This window comes from Penicillium soppii (assembly GCF_028829465.1).
Source record: "Penicillium soppii strain IBT 18220 chromosome Unknown utg000001l, whole genome shotgun sequence".
Classification (NCBI taxonomy): Eukaryota; Fungi; Ascomycota; class Eurotiomycetes; order Eurotiales; family Aspergillaceae; genus Penicillium; species Penicillium soppii.
In genome coordinates this window covers 1511931-1533865 of record NW_026643231.1, presented here as the reverse complement: position 1 = coordinate 1533865, position 21935 = coordinate 1511931, and the positions used below count along the sequence as shown (strand labels likewise).

Sequence of the window (21935 nt, the reverse complement as noted above, 5' to 3'; positions counted from 1 at the left end):
ATGAAGATATGCTCCCAAGCAGAGTCGGAAATGCCCGTATATTTACATGCGACTGGCCCGCCAAGCAATTTGAATCATCTGAGATGGCTCAATTACATACCGAAGAACTTGTTCGACCACTGGTGGCCAGTATCAACGCGCGTTCACTAAGTGATCAAAAAGATAGACCTATTCTTTTTATTGCGTCCTGTTTAGGTGGAGTCATCTTGATGAAGGCCTTGACAGACTCAATTCAGGCTGATTCTATTCGGTCATCTACACGCGCTGTTATTTTTCTTGCCACTCCATTCAGTGGCACATCATTTGGAAAGATAGCATACTGGGTAAATCCCATTCTATCAGTCCAAGCTTGGCTGATAGGTGCTCGATTGACTCCACGTCATGACTATGTTGAGGGTGGGAGGTGGGAGGTGTCCAACCTTACTCACAAGTTCGTCCAACTTGGCCTCAATCAAGACTATTCTATCTTTGTCTTCTATGAGACACTGCCCACAAATCTCCTGGCCAAATATCTTCCACAGGCACTCCGTTGGTTATCCAAGGATGAATTGGTAAGTTATCCCAGGGTGGCTTATCGCTGTACGATATTAAAGAGACTTATCCATTTTTAGCTTGTTGATAAAGGGTCTGCTGTCCCTCCTATGGCAGAGAATCCGATACCCCTTAACCGTCGTCACACAAAGATGCATAAATTTCTTCACTCTGAAGAGGCGGACTACAAGCAAGTTGCCGATCGGGTTCAAAAGTGTCTGTTGAAAATAAGGGAGGGAAGGCCACTCGAAATGATGGACAAGGAATTGAAAAAATACTACGAGGCCGACAACAGACTCAAGATTGAACGCCTGTCTGGTAAGATGTTGCCGATGGATCTATGTTACATCAATCTTACTATCGTGGAACAAACCACTGAGAAAATTGGGATCTCAAAGAATGCTGGAGGTGCAAAAGCAGCTTCGCTCTTTTCACTCGCCACTCGAGTGGGAGTAGAAACCCTAGGTGATAACGTTCAGGTTGAGCTACAAAATGTCTTCAAAGGGCGAAACGGACGACAAGCACCAAGAAAGATATTGATTCGCGGTCGTGCTGGTATTGGAAAGACGACATTGTGCAAAAAGATGGTCTATGATTTCATCCATGCTGATCTTTGGAAGAAAGACTTTGACCGTATTTTTTGGTTACCTCTACGGAAACTCCAATGGAACTCCAAGCTCACAGATATGAAAAATCTTTTTTGCCATGAATACATCTCTGACGACTCAGGAAAGGAAAAGGAAGACCTCGCTCGCGAAGCATGGGGTGCGTTGAAGCCAGGCTATGACAGAACACTTTTTGTCCTTGATGGCTTGGATGAGGTCTCAGACAAATTGCATGATGGTCAGGTTATGATCAAACAGCTCATGAAGTTACCCTACGTGATTGTGACTTCTCGCCCACATATGTCACTTCCAACTTGGCTAGGAGATACGGAGAAGTTTGATCTTGAGTTGGAAACCATTGGGTTTCATCCCGATCAGGTTGAACGCTATGTTTCACAATATTTTCTGGACTCTGAAGTCACTGAGACTGATACGATCGACCCGGAGGAGATTTTGTCGTTCCTTAAAAAGCACCAGTTGATGGAGAGTCTTATGCGCATCCCGATTCTGCTTGATGCCTTGTGTTGGACTTGGAAGGACTTCAACCCGGAAGATCAGATCCCTCGGCCCCAAACAATGACTGAAATCTACAAGGCTATCGAATCCCGGCTTTGGAACAAGGATCTTGCGAACCTGGAAAAGATAAGATGGAGCCAAAGGCATATGACCCTGCCAGACGAGCATCGCAATCATATTGAAATCGAAACATTGATGCTAGAGCGCCTTGCTCTCACTGGAATGTACAACAACGTCATAAATTTTGAGACAAGACACCGCAGTAAGATTTTGGCAGGATTCAAACTTGATGCGGCGAACACAATTAATGAGACGCTTGGCAAGCTTTCCTTTTTGAGGAGCTCTGGCTTCTCTTTGAAGGCCCATTCGAGTGAAGAAAACAGAACCTATCACTTCCTCCACTTGACATTTCAGGAGTACTTTGCCGCGCTGCATCTTGTGCGCCAGTGGAAAGCCAACCAAGACGTGGAGCTATTCAATCTATCAAGCGGGGAGAAGACGATCATTTCACCAGTCGAGTTCCTGGGGAAAAATAAATACAATCCTCGCTATGATATAGTATGGCGATTTGTTGCTGGACTATTTAGCTCAAGCGAGAAGCCAAAAGAGCTAGAGACATTCTTCAAGTCCCTCGACTACGAACCACTCGATCTGTTGGGTTCTTGTCACCAGCGGCTTGTAATTCATTGCTTAAGTGAGACAGCGTCTACCTTTTCACTTCGGAGTACGATTGAAACCCATTTATCAAAGTGGTTGGTATTCCAATGCAGATCATTGCAGCCCTTGAGCGAAGCCCACTCCACCTTGAAATACAGATTCCAGACATTGGCGAGTGAGATAGAATTTCCCGAGCAAGCTTTGACTGGACTTTTGGAGGAATGTGATGATGTTAGGGCGATCGGTTACGAGTCAATGAAATGGCTCGGCCAGATACCATCCCAATTCATGGAGCATTTGATTTCAATTCTCGACAAAGAATCTGATAATGCAGCACTGTCACTAATTGGCCTGCTTGGACGATCAAGGAACAAGCTATCTGACGTCGTTTTACGCTCTATAGCCTCGCGGCTTTGGAGCAAAGTGGACTGCACTGCCGCAACTACTCTATACGGTCCCGGATCAGCCGAGCGAAAGTTTCGCTCTAGGGCATTTCATGTTCGGAATAATCTTTACACGAATGCCAGTCAAGCTCTACGCAATAACAATCTGCCAGTGACGCTTTGGTGTGAAATTGCAAAGGGCTTGGAGAAAATGGATAAAGGAGCCCGAAAGAAAGCCAGCTTTGCGCTAGGCGCCCAATCAGTTCCGAGCCAGCAAATATTGCTCGACTTTGTCAAAAAGTTAGCAGATTCATCTGCGGATGTCAGAGACGCCGGTACACAATTTTTACGCCACCAACCTCTGTCGCCGGAAGTGCTGTCATTGCTGGAGGAGAATATCAAGTCTGGGAATCATAGCACCATAATGGCCACACTCAAGGCTCTCAATGGGCAATCAAACCTGCCGGGGCGGCTTCTTCCATTATTGACGACTATTTTGGAACAGACAAAGTTGATAAAACCTGTTTTCGATGTTTTGTCTCAGATTTCAAATCCCCTTGATGATCTGTTAAGCGGGATTATACTAAAGAATGACATCTGGCTCAAGGGGGGTGATTCCTTCGACAGATGGTGCAAAAACTCAAAATTGTCGAATGAAGCCCTTGGCGTCTTAGAAAGGAATTTGATATCTCCCGCCACAACCCACGGTGCCAGAAAGCTGGTTCTCCAAATATTAAAAGCGCAGCCAAAATTGTCAGACGATGTTCTTAACGAGATAGTGAAACACCTTGGGCATGACAGCAATCACGTTAGGGAGGCTGCTGTTGAAACCCTCAGTTATAGGCCGTTCTTATCCACGGAAATTGTCAATGAGATAGTAGCCAGACTTGATGGACGCAATCTCACTAAACGGGCGGCCCTGGAAGTGCTGAAAAATCAACCCAATTTGGAGAAAAATGACCTTGACAGGATATCGAATTGCATGAAGAGTCAGGACGCCAAAATCAAGATAGCCGCCATCAACGCTCTCAGCGGCCGGCGATATCTGTTCGATTCGCTAGAAACCCTGAGAAGAATCACGACCTACATTGATCAAGCAGACGCGAAAGTTGAAGTAGGAGTCACACCAGGAGTGATAGCAGCTTCCATACGGGCTATCAGTGTTAGCGACCAGTCGGTTTTAAAGAAAAGGCTTGATTCAATTGCGTTGCGAATCAATGATGACGAAAAAGAGGTTCGAGAGGCTGTTGTTCATGTCCTTATTCAGCAGTCAGACCCAACAAATGATCACCTGAATTTGTTAGCCACTCGAATTAATGATGAGGACAAGAATATCAGATGGGATGTCATCCGGTTTCTTGAAAAGCAGGAGGCTCTGGACCAGAAAACTCTTGACACAATAACCTCGCAACTCCGTGATTCGGAGAACGTGAGACTTGCACACCCCGTCGAAGTTCATTTGTTGGTTCAGATGTTCATACAAAGGAAGTTGTTGCATTCAAATATCCTCCTTCATGGCCATGCCCATCGATTCTTGCTACCTATGTTAATGCGAAGCTTCAGGGAACACCTATCGTGGTATATTCAAAACGGGAAGTCGTATCTTGAGAGAGGCGACCAATCTGGGATGGCAATGTCTTTTGATGAAGTTAATGTTGATAACATCAAGGCTGAGATTGAATTAGTTCGAGAACAGCATGGGATTCCGCCCGTGGCGATATCTTATCCTTGAGAGTTCTCCATACCCCGCGAAGAAATTTCTCTGGCTCTTCCTCTTTCCATTCACGGATATTATTTGTTTCATGCGTAAATTCTTACGTAGTTATCGCCATACGAGTACGACACTTTTAGCCTCGCGGTGTGGTATTTACATATCTCCAACTGAGAGCCTCATGCTTGTATGTTTCCCGATCGGGCATGTGAGGCCATCTGGTATCGGCGCACGGACCTGTACAGAGTTGAGCAAATCACATGCTTCTATTCGGCCCTAATTAATTGTCGGTGAATTGCCACCACTGAAGATACAGATTTTGATTGGGCTTAAGCACTAGTTTGCTACTCATGAATTCACTATTGTATTGGTCAGTCCTTGTTCCACGGCCCATTCCCAGGACCTTTTGTTGCAGTTCGTAGCACTGTTATTGCTGTTTACTTCCGAATTGCAAGTTAATCGCTATACGCTTGCTACAATCGGCTCCTTTAGCTATTTGAGATATCGTAAGAGGCTGACTTTCTTGTATGTTACGAATGAAATAGAGCTTTGAGGTAGCAAGTCTCGGGGCCATTTTATGCAGTTAGCCATAGAAAACCCGAATGTTATCTAGCAGAGATAAGTGCTAGTGGGGTACCAAGATAAAAGAGTATGTGTGTTACTGTCGCGGAGACTTTTCACCAGCCGAACTTGCAAGGCCGGGTCTCTGTTCTAACGTAGCGATTGCGCGTTCGTGGGTTATGTTTAGCCGGTCATCGCCATGTTCGTTTATGATACAATCCATAGCCTTTCGGCTACACGATATGCGGGTATCCTTCCATGGCACTTTGAAGAGGTCAGCTGGTGGACTTTCTCGTGAGAAGTTCACATGCCTTATTTTTCCTTTTCTAGCATTCAACGCATGCCATAGAAGCCTTTTTTTAGTCGTGTTGCGACGGATGTCCTGGGCAGGTGCAAATGGCCTCGTAGAGGCTCGCATCGTAAATGCATCCCTAATTTGTTTTGATCACCAATGACGTCAGTGCCATGAGGAGAAAATCGTTTCGCTTGGTCATTTCCCTGCTTTTCGTGAAAGACTGCAATCGAGCATACCGGCTGGCCTTCCTACACATTGTCCAAGTGGCCTGAGAATTGTGCTCTTATCTGCTTATCTGCTCGGAGTCGCCTGCTATTTTCGTCTTCCCCATATCAGCGTCTAGTCTTGGATTGTTCCACCTCGTCACACCTCAGATTAATTGGGATCTAAAGATGTGTAATCGAAGCGATATGTTTCTAGTTGACAATATGTGATGCATGTTGTCAGTTTTGCTCTGAATCTGTAACCCACAGGACGCTTACATGACTCGATAACACAGCAGCTTTGCTCATGCTAGGGCTTTTACAGAGATTGAATCCGACAATTGCACATTGGGCACATTTTCCGCTGTTGGATGGTTTATTTAACGAGGTATTGAGCAAGATCAGCCCTTTGCATGCTGTGAAACATCAAACCAATCTCATCGTCTGATATTAAAAATGAATCTGAGATCGAGAATGGAGCTGTCAACAACTCTTTGTGGGGAGCTCCGGTGAATCATGGTCGGAGCTGATCGTCGGATTACTCTTCAAATTGACTCTTTTGAAATCTGGAAGTAGGATTATCCTGATCTTGACATACACGAAAATCGCCGCCAATGTAGAGCGGAGTACGGAGTAGTGGTGCTGATAATTGAATGAACATAACACTTCTTGTCCACAATACATGTGCACCACATCATACTACTGAATTTCTAGCCCAATCCAACTTGAGAAAGTGAGACCCAAATATGTCCCATGTGACTAACCTCTTGCGCCGTGACACGGTTGTGGTATCTTGACCTGGCAAGCGACTCCGACGACCGCCTGTGGGGGAACCCGCGATAGGAAGCCAACCCAAGAAAACAATGTATAGAAAAGGGAAGGTCATTGTACATAGCTGGATTTGGTAACTAGTTTGCCTCAGTTTTGACTCTTGGGGATTCGTCGCCAATCCTTTTATATGAACCGCGTCGTTGCCTTTCCCTGACTACCACTTCTCTATCACTTTCGATCACCGTTACAAAGAGCAACACCATGGCTCACCGCGGGGAGACTCTTCATAAAGATGTATGCTGCATCGCTGACTTGAAAAAATTGGGGAGTAGTCGGCTGGCACCGATGGTTAGAGGTAGATTAACTTGAACTCACGATTGGATGAGCTGTGCTGATCTGAACAGATTATTATAATGAAGGAGCTATGGATTTGATCACGTACGCACTCTGGTCACAGCTCTGGGAATGACTTACATCGTTATTTCTAGTCTTAACGAGAACGAAACCGCTTATGATCGTTATAAAATCCGTCCGCGAATCTTAGTCAATGTCGACAAGATCGACACAACCACCGAGATCCTCGGAAGCAAGGTATGTACACCAAATTGAACATCCAGCGCAGCACCTGACACATGGATTCCAGGTCTCACTCCCCTTCGGCTTCAGTCCCGCCGCATCAATGAAACTCGCCCACTCAGACGGAGAACTGGCAACTTCTCGTGCAGCCGCAAAATACGGCCTCTTCATGGGCCTCTCCTCTTACTCAAATTACGCGCTGGAGGACGTCGCCGCTCAGGGCGCGGGAAATCCATACGTGATGCAAATGTGTGTTCTGCGGGATCGGGCGATTACAATCCAGCTTTTGAAGCGAGCGGAAAGTATGCCATTCCATGCTGGTTTCTGCAAGCTGAGCTGACTTTGTCGTTTAGAGGCAGGATACAAGGCGCTATTTCTATCCGTCGATGTGCCTGTTCTGGGGAAGAGATTGAATGAATACCGTCACGAGTACACTATCCCAGAAGATATGTCGTGGCCTAATATTCTTAGTCACGGAGGTGATCACTCGGACCGCACTGATTATGGTATCTCTTGTCGGATCCAGTTTGTTGACATGGGCTGATAATAAATAGACCCCAGCCTTGACTGGGAGAGCACAATTCCTTGGTTGCGAGAACACACTTCTCTGCCGATTTGGCTTAAGGGTGGTATGTTTTGCTTTTAGGGAGTTTCAGAAAGCAAGCTCGGATGCACTAATAATCATATGGACCAACAGTAACCACTCCCGAAGACATTGAACTCGCTCTTGAATATGGCGTCGACGGAGTCGTCGTTTCAAACCACGGAGGTCGACAGTTGGACGGTGCACCATCAACATTGGACGCACTACGAGTTTGTGCACCTATAGCCAAGGGGCGTATCCCAATCACTGTTGATGGGGGGATCCGACGAGGCTCGGACATCTTCAAGGCCCTAGCTCTGGGAGCTGATTTCTGTTTCATTGGAAGGATTCCGTTCTGGGGTCTTGCTGTAAGTTCTTAACAAATTTGAGCGTATTGATTATGGGACTGACGTATCTAGTATAATGGACAAGACGGAGTAGAGCTGGCAATTCGGATTCTTCGCCAAGAGCTGAGGATCACCATGGCACTGGCCGGGTAAGTTTCCTCATTCTGAAATGAATAAAAGAAGAATGGGACATTCTAATGGGAAACAGGTGCCGGTCGATTAGCGAGATTCAACAATGCTATCTGTCCATTTTGCAGCCAGATGGCATTCTTGCAAAGCTATGAAATTTGGAATATAGATATATTCGGCACCAGATTCATCACCAGATCCATCACACTTGTTCAAATCTTCACCCTGACTCAGAAATTTAAATCTAGTTCCCGCTGTTCCCAAGATACTCATCCCTGCAGGACTGTATCTTGTTGTCCTATCAATAATTCGATCACTTAGGTTATATGACCTCGCACCTACGAGGTCTAAGTCACATATTAATTGCGGAGTTTCTTGCGCAGATCCTCTGGAATCCTGGTGAGAGCACACTGTCACTCTGCCCGCTGAAGCATTGCGACCAAACGACCGTAAAGTATGAACGACCTCTTCAAAGGAGCAGGTAAGCATAGCCACCAATGTCGGTTTAGCCGCTCCAACAGGAGGATCAGTGGTGCCATTATGTCTGGCTACCAGCGCTCGATACTTCGTTATTGTTAGGGTGGATCGGATGCGATCTACTTTCCCTTTTCGATGTTAGTGGCTTATCCTTTAAGTCCGAGATAATATCACCTGTGCTGAACCTTGTTCTTTATCCCATCTCGATGACATGCAATTCTATGAGGGAAATTTCCAGTTGAGAAAATCAAGTTCACAATTCTACCTATGACAAATCTCCTGAGGAAACCCACGATATACCTCCAAGATTAACCGACGTACGGTATACCTGCTAACGGGGTACCTAAAAACGCGCCTGGTGGAAGAAAGGCCAATGAGCGAAAAGCCTCGACCGTTATAAACAGCCTCGAAAACACAAACACTAATGAAATCGACCACGAGACTATCACAACAAATCCTAGAATCTTCAGGTTTGGATGCCTTGGATTATCAGATATCCGAATCGACTTGCGAACTTTTACCCTCGCATGACTGAGAGCCCATAATAGTGGCAAAGCACCAGCCGTTATAACCGCACTAATATGCCAACATAGTTTCTCTGCCTCTGTAGGAAATTTGAAATCCCATGCAAGGCAATGGATGGCGCCAAATACAATCATTGCAAGCGAGGATCCTAGGTACATCGTGAATAACCCATCTGACCTGTGCGAATCTCGGCTCAAGGCGGTATTGGGAATACATATGCTGAGACGAGAGCCCCAAAACATCATCGGGCCAGCGTTGGCAATAAGGATCAAGTCTTCTGCAGATGGGCGCTTAGCAGCTTTGATGGTGTATGATGTTTGGACGTCCTTTGGCTTATCAATCAATAGGATGTATGTGACCACCGAGCAGACTGCAAAGGAGAGGGTGAAGATTTCTAGTTGGCTCGAGGGAACATTTTGAGCCAGGCGTAAAATGAGCTGGATGACCATCCACGATATTTGAACCAATGCTAGAATCTTGACAATTAAGTCGCCCTTGTTGCGATCATTCAGGGAAGCTTGAGACAACGAAGGTAGTGTTTCAATTATCCCAAGCTCGCGTGCAAGGAGAAGCTGGTTTGCATCCAGCACCCAGAGATTCCCGCACAGGATACGAATATTTAGAAACCAATCGTAATGATTTGAAAGGAATTTCTCGCGCTCCCATTCTTCAACGAAATGGTCTGGACAAACTATACTGATTGCCTTTTTTATGGCTTGAATATTATGTAGGTCTAGTGTCCAATTGATCACTCCTATTGCATTGGAGATCTGTTGCACTGAATCATGGATTTCTCGTGGAGAAGCATAACCTCTGCTCATAAAAGCATCCAAGTTGCGTCGCAGATACTGCGGTAATGGCTGAAATCCATGCGGGGGGTAGCCGGCATCCCATGCCATATACACAGGGTTGGACGTATTGCACGTCTGGCTTCTGGTCAGCAAGCTAGGCTTTATTCGTTGTTTTGCTGTTGTATAATCCGGTAAGGAATGGCTTCGGCGTGCTGGAGAGATGTTTGATTGGGAGGTGGAAGGAGGTGGTCTTGGGTCCGATGATTCGCTGTAAGTCTGCTCCGGGTTGCGCAAATTGGTTGTATAACCGGGTCCCGCATCTGGCAAAAGCCATGGCTTGTTCAACAGCTCATCAAAGTGAATAGAAAATCCACCCATATTTGCGTAGTAGATATGAGAGCGACTCCATGGAACACCATCTTCCCTTTGATACTTTGCAAACTGGCCCTCGAGCAGAGCCACTGAACGTCTATTGCTCCAAGCTTGTCCTACCGCGAATTCTGGTGCAGCAAAGTTGATAAGCATCCATTTGAGCTTCATAGCAACTAGAAAGAGCTCTCGTAAATATTCTTGGCGTTTACCGATTGGAGTCGACTCGTATGGAACGTTGAGGTGAAGGATAGACCAAGTGCAGAGGACAAGAACACTGATACAAGACCAAAATATGTCTAAGGTTCCCCGAGTGTTTGGGGAAGAAACAAAGGCAACCCTCTCCGGAGGAAGAGTACAATTGCTGTCAAAAGTCTGCATCATTAAAACCAATGCCGATGAGATAGCAGGGCTGCTTGTAGTTAGGACATGAGGTTGGGCTTAAGATACACAATAACTGAATGAGGCGGCTTGAAGGCATATATATAAATAGAATTGCTTCTGCTGCACTCAGCCTGTCTCGTTTAAACAATGTTGCTAAATTGAGTATAGACATGCAGGCCAAGACTATGGCTGCCGCTAGTTTGAATGAACATCCTCTTTTCAATTGGTGCTTATGAGGCTGGCATATGCATCGGATTTCAGGCCGCGCGAGATGGCTTTTCCTTTTCGTTTTAGTGCTTACCCCCTGCCGCTGTTTGGTCACATAAACTGGGTGGCTGGCCCCGCTCCCGAGGTCCTCCAGGACTAGTGCGGCGGCTAGCACAAGGGCAATCAACTGAGCGTTCATCTCATTAGGAGGACTTTCTCTTCCCTTCAGTCATTTTATTGCAAAAAGTTCTATCCTGCCATGATGACTTATAGACCCGGCAGTGACCCCCCCCCCCCCCCCCCCCCATGCATAAAATTCCTGCAATTTACCTGATTAGGATAATAAAACAGATGACTTATGTCAATAAAATACCGTCACTTACTCCTGTTCTGTCTGTATGACTATTTACGTTGATTTCCTACCAGCAGCAGTGCTTGATTTAGGAATTGGAAATTGTTATACTATCTATGTAAATTAGATAATAGGTCTCTTGGTATTATAGGCTTTTCATAGTTTTAAAGCGGGTTCCAACTGAGCGGGACTACAAAAGACTTGGCGGGGACTACAGAAAAATAAATGATGTAATTTCTAGTCCCTGCCAGATCAGAGGCTAAGGGAGTCTACATATCTGGAGCCCCGAAGGGCTTGCATCGCACCCTGGCCGTCTGAGCATCAAAATTCAAAAATGGGGGCAAATTCCCTGATTCGTCCGTACTCAATGATCCACGACATTGAATATGTGTTCTCGGCCGTTTTGTTTATGTCTTGGTGATGTTTTCTGGCTCCATGTGGATCATCGTGCAGGTCTCGGAGATCATTTTAGCGGATTAAAAAGTAAATTTGAAAAGCGTAACGTATAACAGGACTATAAATTTTAGGTCTAACAAGATATGAACACCAAGATCAAAGGAATTACTTATTTATGACTATCATTAAGGAATTTATAACTTTTATAGCTTTTATACGTGCTCTCTCTCGGTGCGATGAGATCCTTCCCCATAATCACCATCCGCTGCGGTTCTCGTAACCTCGAACGTCTGATGAACACCCACTTCGATCTTTCCAGGAAGGTTTGGGTGCGGCAAAGTCAACCTTTCCTCGCTGCTGCTCAAGCTAGACGAGCGAGGCCATGAGTTTTCCAAGTCTCGATGACTCTCAATGTTAGTCACCATGACAGCCAGCTTGTCGGGTCGCAATTCGCTCCGCTCGGTTCCATTCATCGATTGCAGAGGCACTGGTCGCCCGGCACTCGCACCACCTGTGCGGCGTCCCGTAGATCCCTTGGGGAATCCGGCGGAATAGGACGGATCTACGTGTGAGCCGAGCCAGCGGCGAATGAGGGGTCGGAGGGTCGCGAGACTGCCAGCAGTAATACCGAGGCCGGCTTCGAGGTTTGACCAGTAGGCGATTTGGACGGTGGAATCTTAGGCGGGTAAGCTTTGTTCGAAGCGGAATTTCGAGGATGGGAAAAAAAGCTTACATAAAAAGTCGTCTAGATCATCGAACGTCTTCACAAATGGAATGCGAACAATCACGGCGGAGGATGCACTGCACGGGTTTAGTTAAGTATTCGCAAAACCGAGGGAAATAGTCACATACATGCAAGCCATGCTCAAAATTCCAATTACAGCCATCTTCGTCTGTCGCTTCATGTGCAATTTGTGCACAACGAAGATTGGTAGAATACCAACAGTGAAATCGCACATTGCGGCAAAAGCACTGTAAACGTATGTCATGGCGATAATGATTTCCATGTTGATACAGGAGCCTTCGCCTTCGATGTTCACAACGGGGTGATGCGCCATTCGGGTCCAGAAGAAGGACAAGGGCTTGCATTGCAAGAGCATCAGGAACATAAAAACCAGGCCAGCGAGGACCGTCAGGGCCATGACGGTATACAGAAGCAACAAATGAGTTCGCTTGATGCAGATACGCATCAAGAAAATGCAAATGGAGATCTTGCAGAAAATCGATGCAAAACAGAATGCGATTTCGCAGAGCCACCAGTACTATCAGAGTCAGAGAGAGTTCCTAGAAGATTTGGGCTCGGCTTACCTTCATGGCGATTACTCGCTCCTCTGGTTCCAAACTATACCAGTGTCGTCCATTTCCATGTATTCCTGCTCCGATCATGGATCCGGAGAACATTGCATACCACGCCTATAAATTGGTAAGTTTGCTGTAGAGTCCAGTAAGCAAAATGAGACGACTGACCATGGCCATGACCATTGAACCATCATCCCATCCGAACGCCTTCACGATCCAGCCGCGAACATAACATCGGAGCATAACGGCCACAGTTGCTAGTGACATAAACAGGCCGGCGACGACCTTAATGGCCATATTCCTTGAATCCTCATCGGTGGCCATGATGAGAGGCAATATGAAGCGTCTCAGAAAAACGTTTGCATGAGGGATGATTCCAAAGCAGGAAATTTTTTTTCTTAAAGGTGGACAACGCGGAGATCAACCAAACTAACTTCTGTCAGGGGCAATTTTGGGTGCGCCGAGGCACTTCTCCAACTCCTCATACCAGCGAATGGCAGGAAGGGATCAACAAGGACAACGCTAGAGTAGGTTCTAAACGGTCCAACTGGAGCCGCACACAAGATCACCTCCAGTTAATTAAACAAAATGCCGACAGTGTGGAGATTTTTCGCCTGTCGAGTCTGACGCCCCGCTCCACCCACAAACAGCAGGATTCCCAGCAAACATTATTGTGCCAAAACGGCAAATTTTCTTCAGGAGCATCAAGCTAACAGCCACCGGTGTCAACATAGCGTGGTTTGGCGAGGGGTGCATATCCACCAGACGCGGGACAGACCATCCGTAAGTGGGCAACTAGCCAAGTTTCCCAAGTTTCCGGGAATGAAGAAGAATTGGCCATTGCCGTAGAATGGTTTTTCCGGTTTGTATGTCCGACTTCCGTTTGCTTTTAAATGAATAGTTCACAAAGGGTCCATTTGACTCCATTTGACGAACCTGTTTTTGACAGCACTGGAACCACTGTTTTAACAGGTAGTTTGGTTCTATTCTAGTCTCTCCTAGAAAGCGGTCTACAAAACCGATGATCTCGATGATCTTCCTATAGTAGGACTAGTGCATTTCTATGGTTACTGTCGGAGATTAGCCTTGGAAACGGTCTATCGATTGTAGACAAAGTTATTGTTGTGGGATGGGGCGTATACTGCTCCGTGGTACTCGCGGAATCTGTCTAATTCTGTATCCAATTTCGCTAATAAGCGCAGATCTTTCAGACGTTGGGTCATCTTGTTCTAGAATAGAACAAATTCTTTTTTTAAATCGACTATTTGAAAAGCATATGTATTCAAGACCAATTCGTGTCGGACAATTCGCGGGATTCCGATAGGTCACATTCCCGCTATGCGACCCGATCAAATTCTGCTTCTAGACCCGGGAGATTAGAGAAGATTTCTTCACCTACCTGCCGAATACGAGCTGTCACTTCTCATGCCTTAGATGATTGACTAGTGATGTGCACTTAGGGCCCCGGAACAAACTACCTAAATACGCCCCTGATATAATTGCACTACAACAGATTGTATACAATATAACTACAAAAAACACATAGACCCGTGCCCCTAGCCCTATCAAGATTCTGATGGAGCATCTGGTGTCAGGGATCGTTCCTTGTGCCAAGTGCACAACAGAACCGATATTGATAATCCTACTCCATAAACGGAAAATCGGTGTCTGTACCGAACGGGAGCGGACCGAGGACAGAAAGGGGCTTGTGGAGAGATCATCAACTCAGGGGCACGAGGTACAGAAACTTATATCCTCCAACGTACAATATTCATGTCAACGACGCAGCTTAATTATAAGCCCAACTCGCCTGCCTATCTGATATTTTATTACCGAGCGCTTGGTGTGGACCCATTTATGTGGACTTCCCGACAATTTAAAACCCGGTCGGGTGTCGCTACGAACCCCTAAGATCGACAATGCACTCCCAGTACGAGGTCAATCGGCGTCAAAGTCGCGATTGCGATACGCGTGACTGGGCTTCTTTTGCTTCTTGACTAACTTCTGTTCCACCTTGATCGAATCTTTATCGATTTACAAAGCTGTGTATGCGTCCTCCGAAGTTCTCTGACCCTCTCGTGTCGCATTGTGGAGTGCGAGAGATGCGCTTTCGAAAGGCGCTGGTCAACAGTGCGGCCTGTCCACGTAATTTGGTTAAGCACGGTGCCTTCGGGCCTCCGTGGACAGCAACGGACCCAAATTCTCCTGGGTTCCACTTTGCAAACCAAGCGATTCATCGGTCAGCCTAAATCGTGCATACTTGGCTGTCCGTCCCCAAGGAGCTAATCAGTCGGATCACCATGGTCATTAAATGTTTTTTTGGCTACTTTGACTACAAAGCCCCCACTTGCGGCCTTAATTTAATTAAGGTTAAAGCAATTCTCGGACAGCAACACGCCTATCTGGCCTCTCCATCAAGCGCATATATTCCAATATGCCCCTGCCAAGTCAGAGAAGGACCAATAGTTCGTCTGCGGCTTGCTATCTATTGAACTGCGGGGACCAGCTTGTTTGTCTCAGATGCCAACACATACGATGCCTGTCTTTGAAGACACGTATGGTCATTTTAAAGAATCTAGGGCCTGCTATGATCATGACAGCGGACTCACTCCTAGCAGCGTGTCCAGACTCGCAATACGTCTATCTCAGAAGATCCAGTCTATCATCGAGCTTCTAAAAGGGATCAAAAAATAAGAGCTGCGACGGTGTACACGGATTTGCCGTCATCACGCGGAGCATAGTACCTTTCAAGCCCAGTGACACTTATCGGCAGCGTCCTGTAGGCAACCTGTTAGGTCCCGCTGATCTATATGGTGACTGCAAAGTTTACAGACAGCTACCTAGGTAGTAATCAAGGTACCCACTGGGTTGATAGAAGGGAAGAGTGAGCTGCTTGATATATATTGATAATTAACACCAGATGAGCAAAATACTTGAAAGATTAAATGGAGAGACACGGGAAGGAACCGATAAAAAGACACTCACAAGACGTATAGCCCTGGATATGACAATAAAGGGACATACCAGAGCGTCAATATACTTTCTAGATGGGATGTGGCTTGTCTCTCAGCGTCCGAACATCTATGAAGAAAAATTCCTAGGGTTCTAACGCCATCTTTTTCGACGTTGAGATACCCACTCTGAGATGAGCATTCCATTCTCCGTGAGTTGTAAAAATTGAACCTAGTCTATGTTCGATCGGCTGAACCGGTGGAATCACTGACCAGCTGAACTACTTTCACTGATCATAATGAGTTAAACGGTAAATAGGTGCATTATCTTATTGCTCTAGAGAACAGTGAGAGAGGATGAAAGCCCGCAAAATTAGCCTTGCAAGATGCGCAGTTTATGAGAAGTGCTAGCGTGGGGATGAAAAGAAATATTCCTTATCTACTCCGGAGCTATCTCTTCCAAATTTGTTATCGCCTCTTATCACCTTTTATCGGCTCAAATTATTCCTGTCGCTCATGTTTGTGCCAAAAGTCAAAACAAGATAGCACACCCGAAACGATGGCTATTCTTCATTTTCGCTGTCGCATCTAATGACTTGTTTCGTATAAAGGATCTCGTGAGGACACACAGGCACAGACCTGTTTTGGTATCCGGGATACCCCAGAACTGAATATTCAATCATGAACTTATGTAGTTAGGATTCTATGCACCTTCATAAAGTAATCCGCATATGACGAAATTGCGGTCTGTTGTCTACATTTCATACCTAAAATGTCCAATCTCAGCCCTAGAATACCCATGGAATCATATCATTGCCACGGGCTTGCCGTAATACCCGAACCACGGAATACCACTCCAATACGCGTGTTTTTCGCCAAGAGTCTTGGCAGCGCGCCCCGCAGGGCTGAGGGGATATTAGGGCTGAATTCCTTTCACGATAGAACACAATTCTGGTCAAGATGGCGCAGTCTAGATAAGCTCAAAGAGGCGCAGCACGTATGCAAATCCCTAGGTAGCCACTGTTGGCACAAACAAATATAGAAAGGGCCTAGGGAAAGGTGGATAGCGGACTTCAAAGCCACACTGCAGACTCTCGTCAGTCCGCAGGCAGCATCGTTCTGATTAGTCGGACGGCTATACTTAGCAACACGTACACATCTATTCGTGACGCAGCCCCGGAATGCTCGTAAATTAAGTGAAATCTGTAACGTCAGTCCCTTGGTCACTATTCCTGAGCCACTACTCCGTACTAGTCGATTCAATAATCAATTTAGGCCGATCCTCCACATTATTGAGCGAAAAAAAAAAGTTCGGAAAAAGTACATATACGTTCCCTTTCTCCCGTCTTCTAGTTTTGTTTTTGTACCACTACTACATACTTCACTATACAACCTCCTCAGGTTACTCTACCATCACAATGTTTAACTTCAACTTCTTTAAGTCTGCCGGCGCTGAGGAGCAGCACACCGAGGGCAATAACTGGAACGCCAACACCGTCACTATGCAACCTACCAGCCCCGCTGCCCCTTCAAGCAACCAGGCCGTCGTCTCTGAGCAGCCCGTATGTTCACCATATCGCTCATGGCAATATCATCCAAAATCATAATTCACAATCCCAAACTAACATCGCACAGTCTACCCAAGAGCAAATGCAGCTGCGCGGTGGTGGTGGCGGCGGCGTTTGCTGCGGAATGTACGTTTTCCAACCCTCTTAACCATATGGTCAAAGCAATACTAACATCAACCAGCTGCGCCGGTATTGCTTGCTGCGAGTGCCTGGAGTGCTGCTGCTAGACGATCAATGCGCAATGGCCGGGTCACCAGACCTGGCCACGGGCCGTGATCGGCATCGGCGGTCTTTGATGTTTTTCTTGGGTGACGGTTCATTGATGTCATGTTTCTTTTATACGCTATACCCCAGAACAATGCCAGTGATGGAGTTCCTTTTTCGATCTTGCTGAATCTCTTTCGTAGACCTGTCCCGTTCGTTCTGCATTGCAAGTTATAAAATTTCCCCTTCAAACGGTCGACGGGAAATCGCGCCCCGTAATGCAGCGTCGACATCCCATGCCCGGAACCCCGGGGCGCGGCCTAGGATGCGGAGGTTGGCGAGCAACACTGTCGTAGTCAGAAAAGCACCAAAACGCAACCAAAAGCACAAATACTCACAATCAAAGAAGCACTCCATATCAAGAGTATGAGCTTTCTTATACCCAGCCGCCCCAAACAGCTCTGCAACCAACCCCCCAGGAACCCTCAACCTAACAGCCGAATCAATCACAAATCCCCTGGACTCCAAATACCCTTGCACATCATGACAATCAAACCACTCCCCATCAAGCTCCAACTCCTTCATCCTCTTCTCCCCCATCCCGTCTCCACAAACCCCAACCTCCCTCCAATCCTCATCCCACCCCCAAATCCCACCCCGCTCCAGAATCCTCTCCAACCGCCTCAATATCCTCCCCGGTCGGCGCATATTCTCCGGGAAAACAGGCCTGCCGTCCTGCAACCGCGGGAAATGTCTCCCCGCCCCGCCGAGCGTATAGTAAGGCATCTTGACAGCCTCAAGACTGGTCCCAATCTCGGACCGTAGCGTGCGCCGGAACGTCCGCCGTATACCCGGCATGTCGTGGATGCAGGGGACGAGCGCGAAGATGCGCGTGAGCTGCGCAGGCGCCGTATTGCCGTCTGTTAGCCACCGGTAGATATGCTCTAGGCTGAATCTGTGCAGGCGCCGCGAGAGGTCGGATTCTTGGTGGCTGTAAGTGTAGATTGTTGCTGTTGGGAGGATGCGGTTGAGGAGTGGGGATGGGGAGCGCGCGCCATTCGTGCGGCTGCTTTGCGTTGGGTTGGAGCTGTGCGAGACTTGATAGCCGAATATGTCCCTTTCTGGTTGCTCCGGAGTTTGCTCCGTTGATATGGACTTGGCTATCTCTGCGAGGATGAGGGCTTGGGCGCGGGAGAGATGCGCGCTCGGAGTGGCGGTGCTGTCTGCTTCTGCATCTTGGAGGAGAGCTGAGACGCTCTCTAGGGTTTGCTCTAGGGTGTCGACGCGAGATCGTAGCGTCTGGATCGTGACCTCTTTTTTTAGCCGGTAGGTGCGTTGTGCCCGCCGGATCTGGAGCCGGCGTTCCTGTGGAGCTTAGTATGCTTTCTGGGGACTATCATGGGTGGGCCAGCGGGATCTACCTCGATGGCTGCGGCATCTTTCACGGTTTCCCGTCTCGGTCGGCCTCTTTTCCGGGCGGGTCGATCCGGAGCTGCTGAGTCTGTGTTCTCGGCTTGCTCGGGGATCTCCGGTGCTATGGGGGTGGTGGGCTTCTTTCGGGGTCTTAGATGACGCTCTGGTTCATCTTTGACCTCGGGGCTTGGTTGCCCTATGGGTTGTATATAATTCTTCTTGTTTCTTCCTGATGCGGGCGCTTTTTCTTCTTGTTCTTCTTGAGGCTGTTCGTCTGATAGTTCCAGGTAGGATCTTGAAGACAGCATGTTTGATAGCATCTCCGAGTCGTATCTCTGCATTGAGTATGACAAATTATTCGTGGGCTATAGGTTTATTCGGATGTAATTCATTCACAGATCATTCGCATGTTGGTAATCAGAGAAATCAAATTCATGTGGACGATTTTCGAGGTTAACGTTGTTGAATTTCCTGATCACTCATCGTAAAAGTCGACCTCGGCACTAAATAGCGGCCAACGCACAACACTTAAAGAGATCCGAAACTCCACAATCTGCAGAGTGTCGATATTGCATATCTGGAACAACTTCAACGTTTTTATGCATAACATACATATAGACATATATGGATGCATTTGCATTTGCATAATCACATTCTAGAGTTTTTGACGCCACACAGACCCTTCGTATCCTAGTCTAACCCGTCAGGGCAGGTGATGCATTCGGACTGTGCCGCGATGGTGTCAAAGAATATGTGGAGATTGAGCAATGTCGACGGGAGCTCCGAGACTCTGATCGGACACGGTGAAGCAGATCGTCAAGTTCATCGGGCCCTATGACAGACCGAGTAACAGCGCCGAGATTAACTCGGTCAAGGGCTTGAAAAAAACAGCGTGAAATCCGAACCCCGATCGACCATGACCTCCATGGTATAGTTCATTGGTTCATGAAACGACGATCAGACCTCAAATTGAATCTTGTTTCCGGAGGGTTTTTTCCCCACTCTTACATCGACCGAGGCTGCGTGTGGTTTTTTCTCATATAAACTAAATACCTTCGTCCTGTGTAACTATGTGCCGATAACATTCTCCAAATCAGAGAAAATGACTCTGACCTTCATTTTGGGCTTCGCGGCCGCGGCCATCGTGCTGCAGGTTATCCGCATGCTCGTCAACTCCTGGCAACATTCGCGCAATGCTAAGAGCTTGGGCTGTGGCAGTGTGCCATTGTACCCCTGCAAGGACCCCTTTGGAATCGACAACTTAAAACAATCCCTAGCAGCCGACAAAGAGAACGTCGTTCCCGAGTTGGCCGAGAAGCGCATTCAAGTCATTAGTGAACAGGAGAACCGCTACGTCACTACATTCTCCATTCGCAATCTCGGCCGCACCCACCTCTTCACGATCGACCCCAAGAACATTCAAGCTCTCCTGGCTACCCAATTCAAGGATTTCGAGCTCGGCTCAGTTCGTCGCGCCAGCTTGCACCCCTTGCTCGGCACTGGTATCGTGAGTCACATGCAATATCGGTTCAGTCTCCAATACTTAGTCCGAAGCACTAACTTTCTTAAAACAGTTCACCGCCGATGGAGAAGAATGGAGTCGGTCCCGCGGCCTGTTACGGCCTCAATTCACCCGCGAACAAATTAGTCAATTGGATCTGGAAGAAGAGCATGTCCAAAAGGCCATGCAGGCCCTGCCTGTCGCAGCCAACGGCTGGACAGCCGCGACAGACATCCAATCCATCTTCTTCCGCCTGACCATCGACTCCGCGACAGAATTCCTCTTCGGCGAAAGCGTCGAGAGCCAACTCGGCGCCCTAAACAACCTAAACAGACTAGAGGACTCGTTCGCCGCCTACTTCGACAAATCGCAATGGGTCTGCGCGCAGCGCTCCCGCTTCGAAAAACTCGCCTTCCTCGCCGAAAACAAAGAAACCAAATTCTCCGACACCCAAGTGCACGCCTTCGTCGACAAAGTCGTCGCAACGGCCCTCTCCGCCCAGAACCAATCCGAAAAGAAATCCCCAACCGATAAAACCTCCTACGTCTTCCTCGATGCCCTCCTCCAAGTAACCAGCGACCCAATCGAGCTCCGCTCCCAACTCCTCAACATCCTCCTCGCAGGCCGCGACACAACAGCTTCCCTCCTAAGCTGGACAACCCTCATGCTCGCCCGCAACCCAGATGTCTTCGCCCACCTCCGCTCCACAATTCTTTCCACTTTCGGCCCCTACTCCACCACGCAGAACATCACCTTCGCAGCCCTCAAATCCTGCCAGTACCTGCAGTACGTCATGAACGAGGTCCTGCGCCTGTACCCCGTTGTCCCCTTCAACCGCCGCAACGCAACCCGTGACACCACCATCCCCCGCGGCGGCGGCCCAGACGGCCAAGACCCCGTCTACGTCCGCAAGGGCCAGTCCGTTATCTATACGACGCATGTTATGCAGCGCCGCAAGGATCTCTGGGGTCCTGACGCTGATCAGTTCAAGCCTGAGCGCTGGGCGAATCGCAAGGCTGGCTGGGAGTATATTCCTTTCAATGGGGGTCCGAGAATCTGTATCGGGCAGCAGTTTGCGTTGACTGAGGCCGGATATGTTATTGTTAGGCTTTTGCAGCGCTTTGATCGTATCGAGGATGTTTACCCTGATCAGAAGATTCGGTACGGTCTTACTTTGACCAGTGCGCCGGCTGATAAGGTTACTGTGCGCATGCACCAGGCGGAGGATGTTTAGATTGAGGCGTTGTTTTGTTTGGGTGGCATGTGCAGGCATTGTGGGGTTCTTGGAAAAATCCCTGGCCTGTGTCTGATTTAGTAATAAGTTTGCATCGGTCTTGACTGGTGTAGTTTGGTCGGGCGATTCGCCTATGATAACGATGAGAATGATATCTCTTATTATGATTTTACATGTTTCCCATGCCATGCATCGTTCTCTAAATCACCTGTAGACATATGATATGGCATTAAGGTTGTTGTTAGCTGGGTTTACTTGTCCCCGGTATACGAAACAAGAGTATGAAGAAAACTCAAGTACCAAAATAAATTTATATGAAGAATAGAAAATGAAGAGAAGGTTAAGTATAGAAGTGTGTTGAAAAGACATCGATCCAGAAAGAAAAGCCCCAAACCA

General features: G+C 47.4%; 7 protein-coding genes across 7 annotated transcripts; 4 read left to right on the top strand and 3 right to left on the bottom strand.

Moving 5' to 3' along the window:
• Positions 1–209: 209 nt before the first annotated feature.
• On the top strand, positions 210–4424 carry N7529_000585 (uncharacterized protein; the record flags this gene model as incomplete). The annotated part of the gene is made up of 3 exons (XM_057236116.1): positions 210–551; positions 612–2330; positions 2433–4424. The coding sequence occupies 3 exons, from the start codon at positions 210–212 to the stop codon at positions 4422–4424; spliced, it is 4053 nt and encodes a 1350-aa protein (XP_057102919.1).
• Positions 4425–6494: 2070 nt separating this feature from the next.
• On the top strand, positions 6495–8023 carry N7529_000584 (alpha-hydroxy acid oxidase; the record flags this gene model as incomplete). Its single annotated transcript, XM_057236115.1, has 9 exons — positions 6495–6588; positions 6638–6671; positions 6722–6824; positions 6877–7111; positions 7163–7315; positions 7364–7438; positions 7507–7760; positions 7812–7888; positions 7948–8023. The coding sequence occupies 9 exons, from the start codon at positions 6495–6497 to the stop codon at positions 8021–8023; spliced, it is 1101 nt and encodes a 366-aa protein (XP_057102918.1).
• Positions 8024–8653: 630 nt separating this feature from the next.
• N7529_000583 (uncharacterized protein) lies at positions 8654–10201 on the bottom strand (the record flags this gene model as incomplete). Its single annotated transcript, XM_057236114.1, has 1 exon — positions 8654–10201. The coding sequence occupies one exon, from the start codon at positions 10199–10201 to the stop codon at positions 8654–8656; it is 1548 nt and encodes a 515-aa protein (XP_057102917.1).
• A 1380-nt stretch (positions 10202–11581) lies between these two features.
• On the bottom strand, positions 11582–12992 carry N7529_000582 (uncharacterized protein; the record flags this gene model as incomplete). The annotated part of the gene is made up of 5 exons (XM_057236113.1): positions 11582–12045; positions 12103–12170; positions 12222–12631; positions 12678–12782; positions 12837–12992. The coding sequence occupies 5 exons, from the start codon at positions 12990–12992 to the stop codon at positions 11582–11584; spliced, it is 1203 nt and encodes a 400-aa protein (XP_057102916.1).
• Positions 12993–17037: 4045 nt separating this feature from the next.
• Positions 17038–17414, top strand: N7529_000581 (uncharacterized protein; the record flags this gene model as incomplete). Its single annotated transcript, XM_057236112.1, has 3 exons — positions 17038–17181; positions 17255–17313; positions 17369–17414. The coding sequence occupies 3 exons, from the start codon at positions 17038–17040 to the stop codon at positions 17412–17414; spliced, it is 249 nt and encodes an 82-aa protein (XP_057102915.1).
• A 208-nt stretch (positions 17415–17622) lies between these two features.
• On the bottom strand, positions 17623–19145 carry N7529_000580 (uncharacterized protein; the record flags this gene model as incomplete). Its single annotated transcript, XM_057236111.1, has 3 exons — positions 17623–17738; positions 17790–18756; positions 18813–19145. 3 exons carry the CDS (start codon positions 19143–19145, stop codon positions 17623–17625), a joined length of 1416 nt encoding a protein of 471 aa, XP_057102914.1.
• A 761-nt stretch (positions 19146–19906) lies between these two features.
• On the top strand, positions 19907–21539 carry N7529_000579 (cytochrome P450; the record flags this gene model as incomplete). Its single annotated transcript, XM_057236110.1, has 2 exons — positions 19907–20311; positions 20379–21539. The coding sequence occupies 2 exons, from the start codon at positions 19907–19909 to the stop codon at positions 21537–21539; spliced, it is 1566 nt and encodes a 521-aa protein (XP_057102913.1).
• Between the last annotated feature and the right edge of the window lie 396 nt (positions 21540–21935).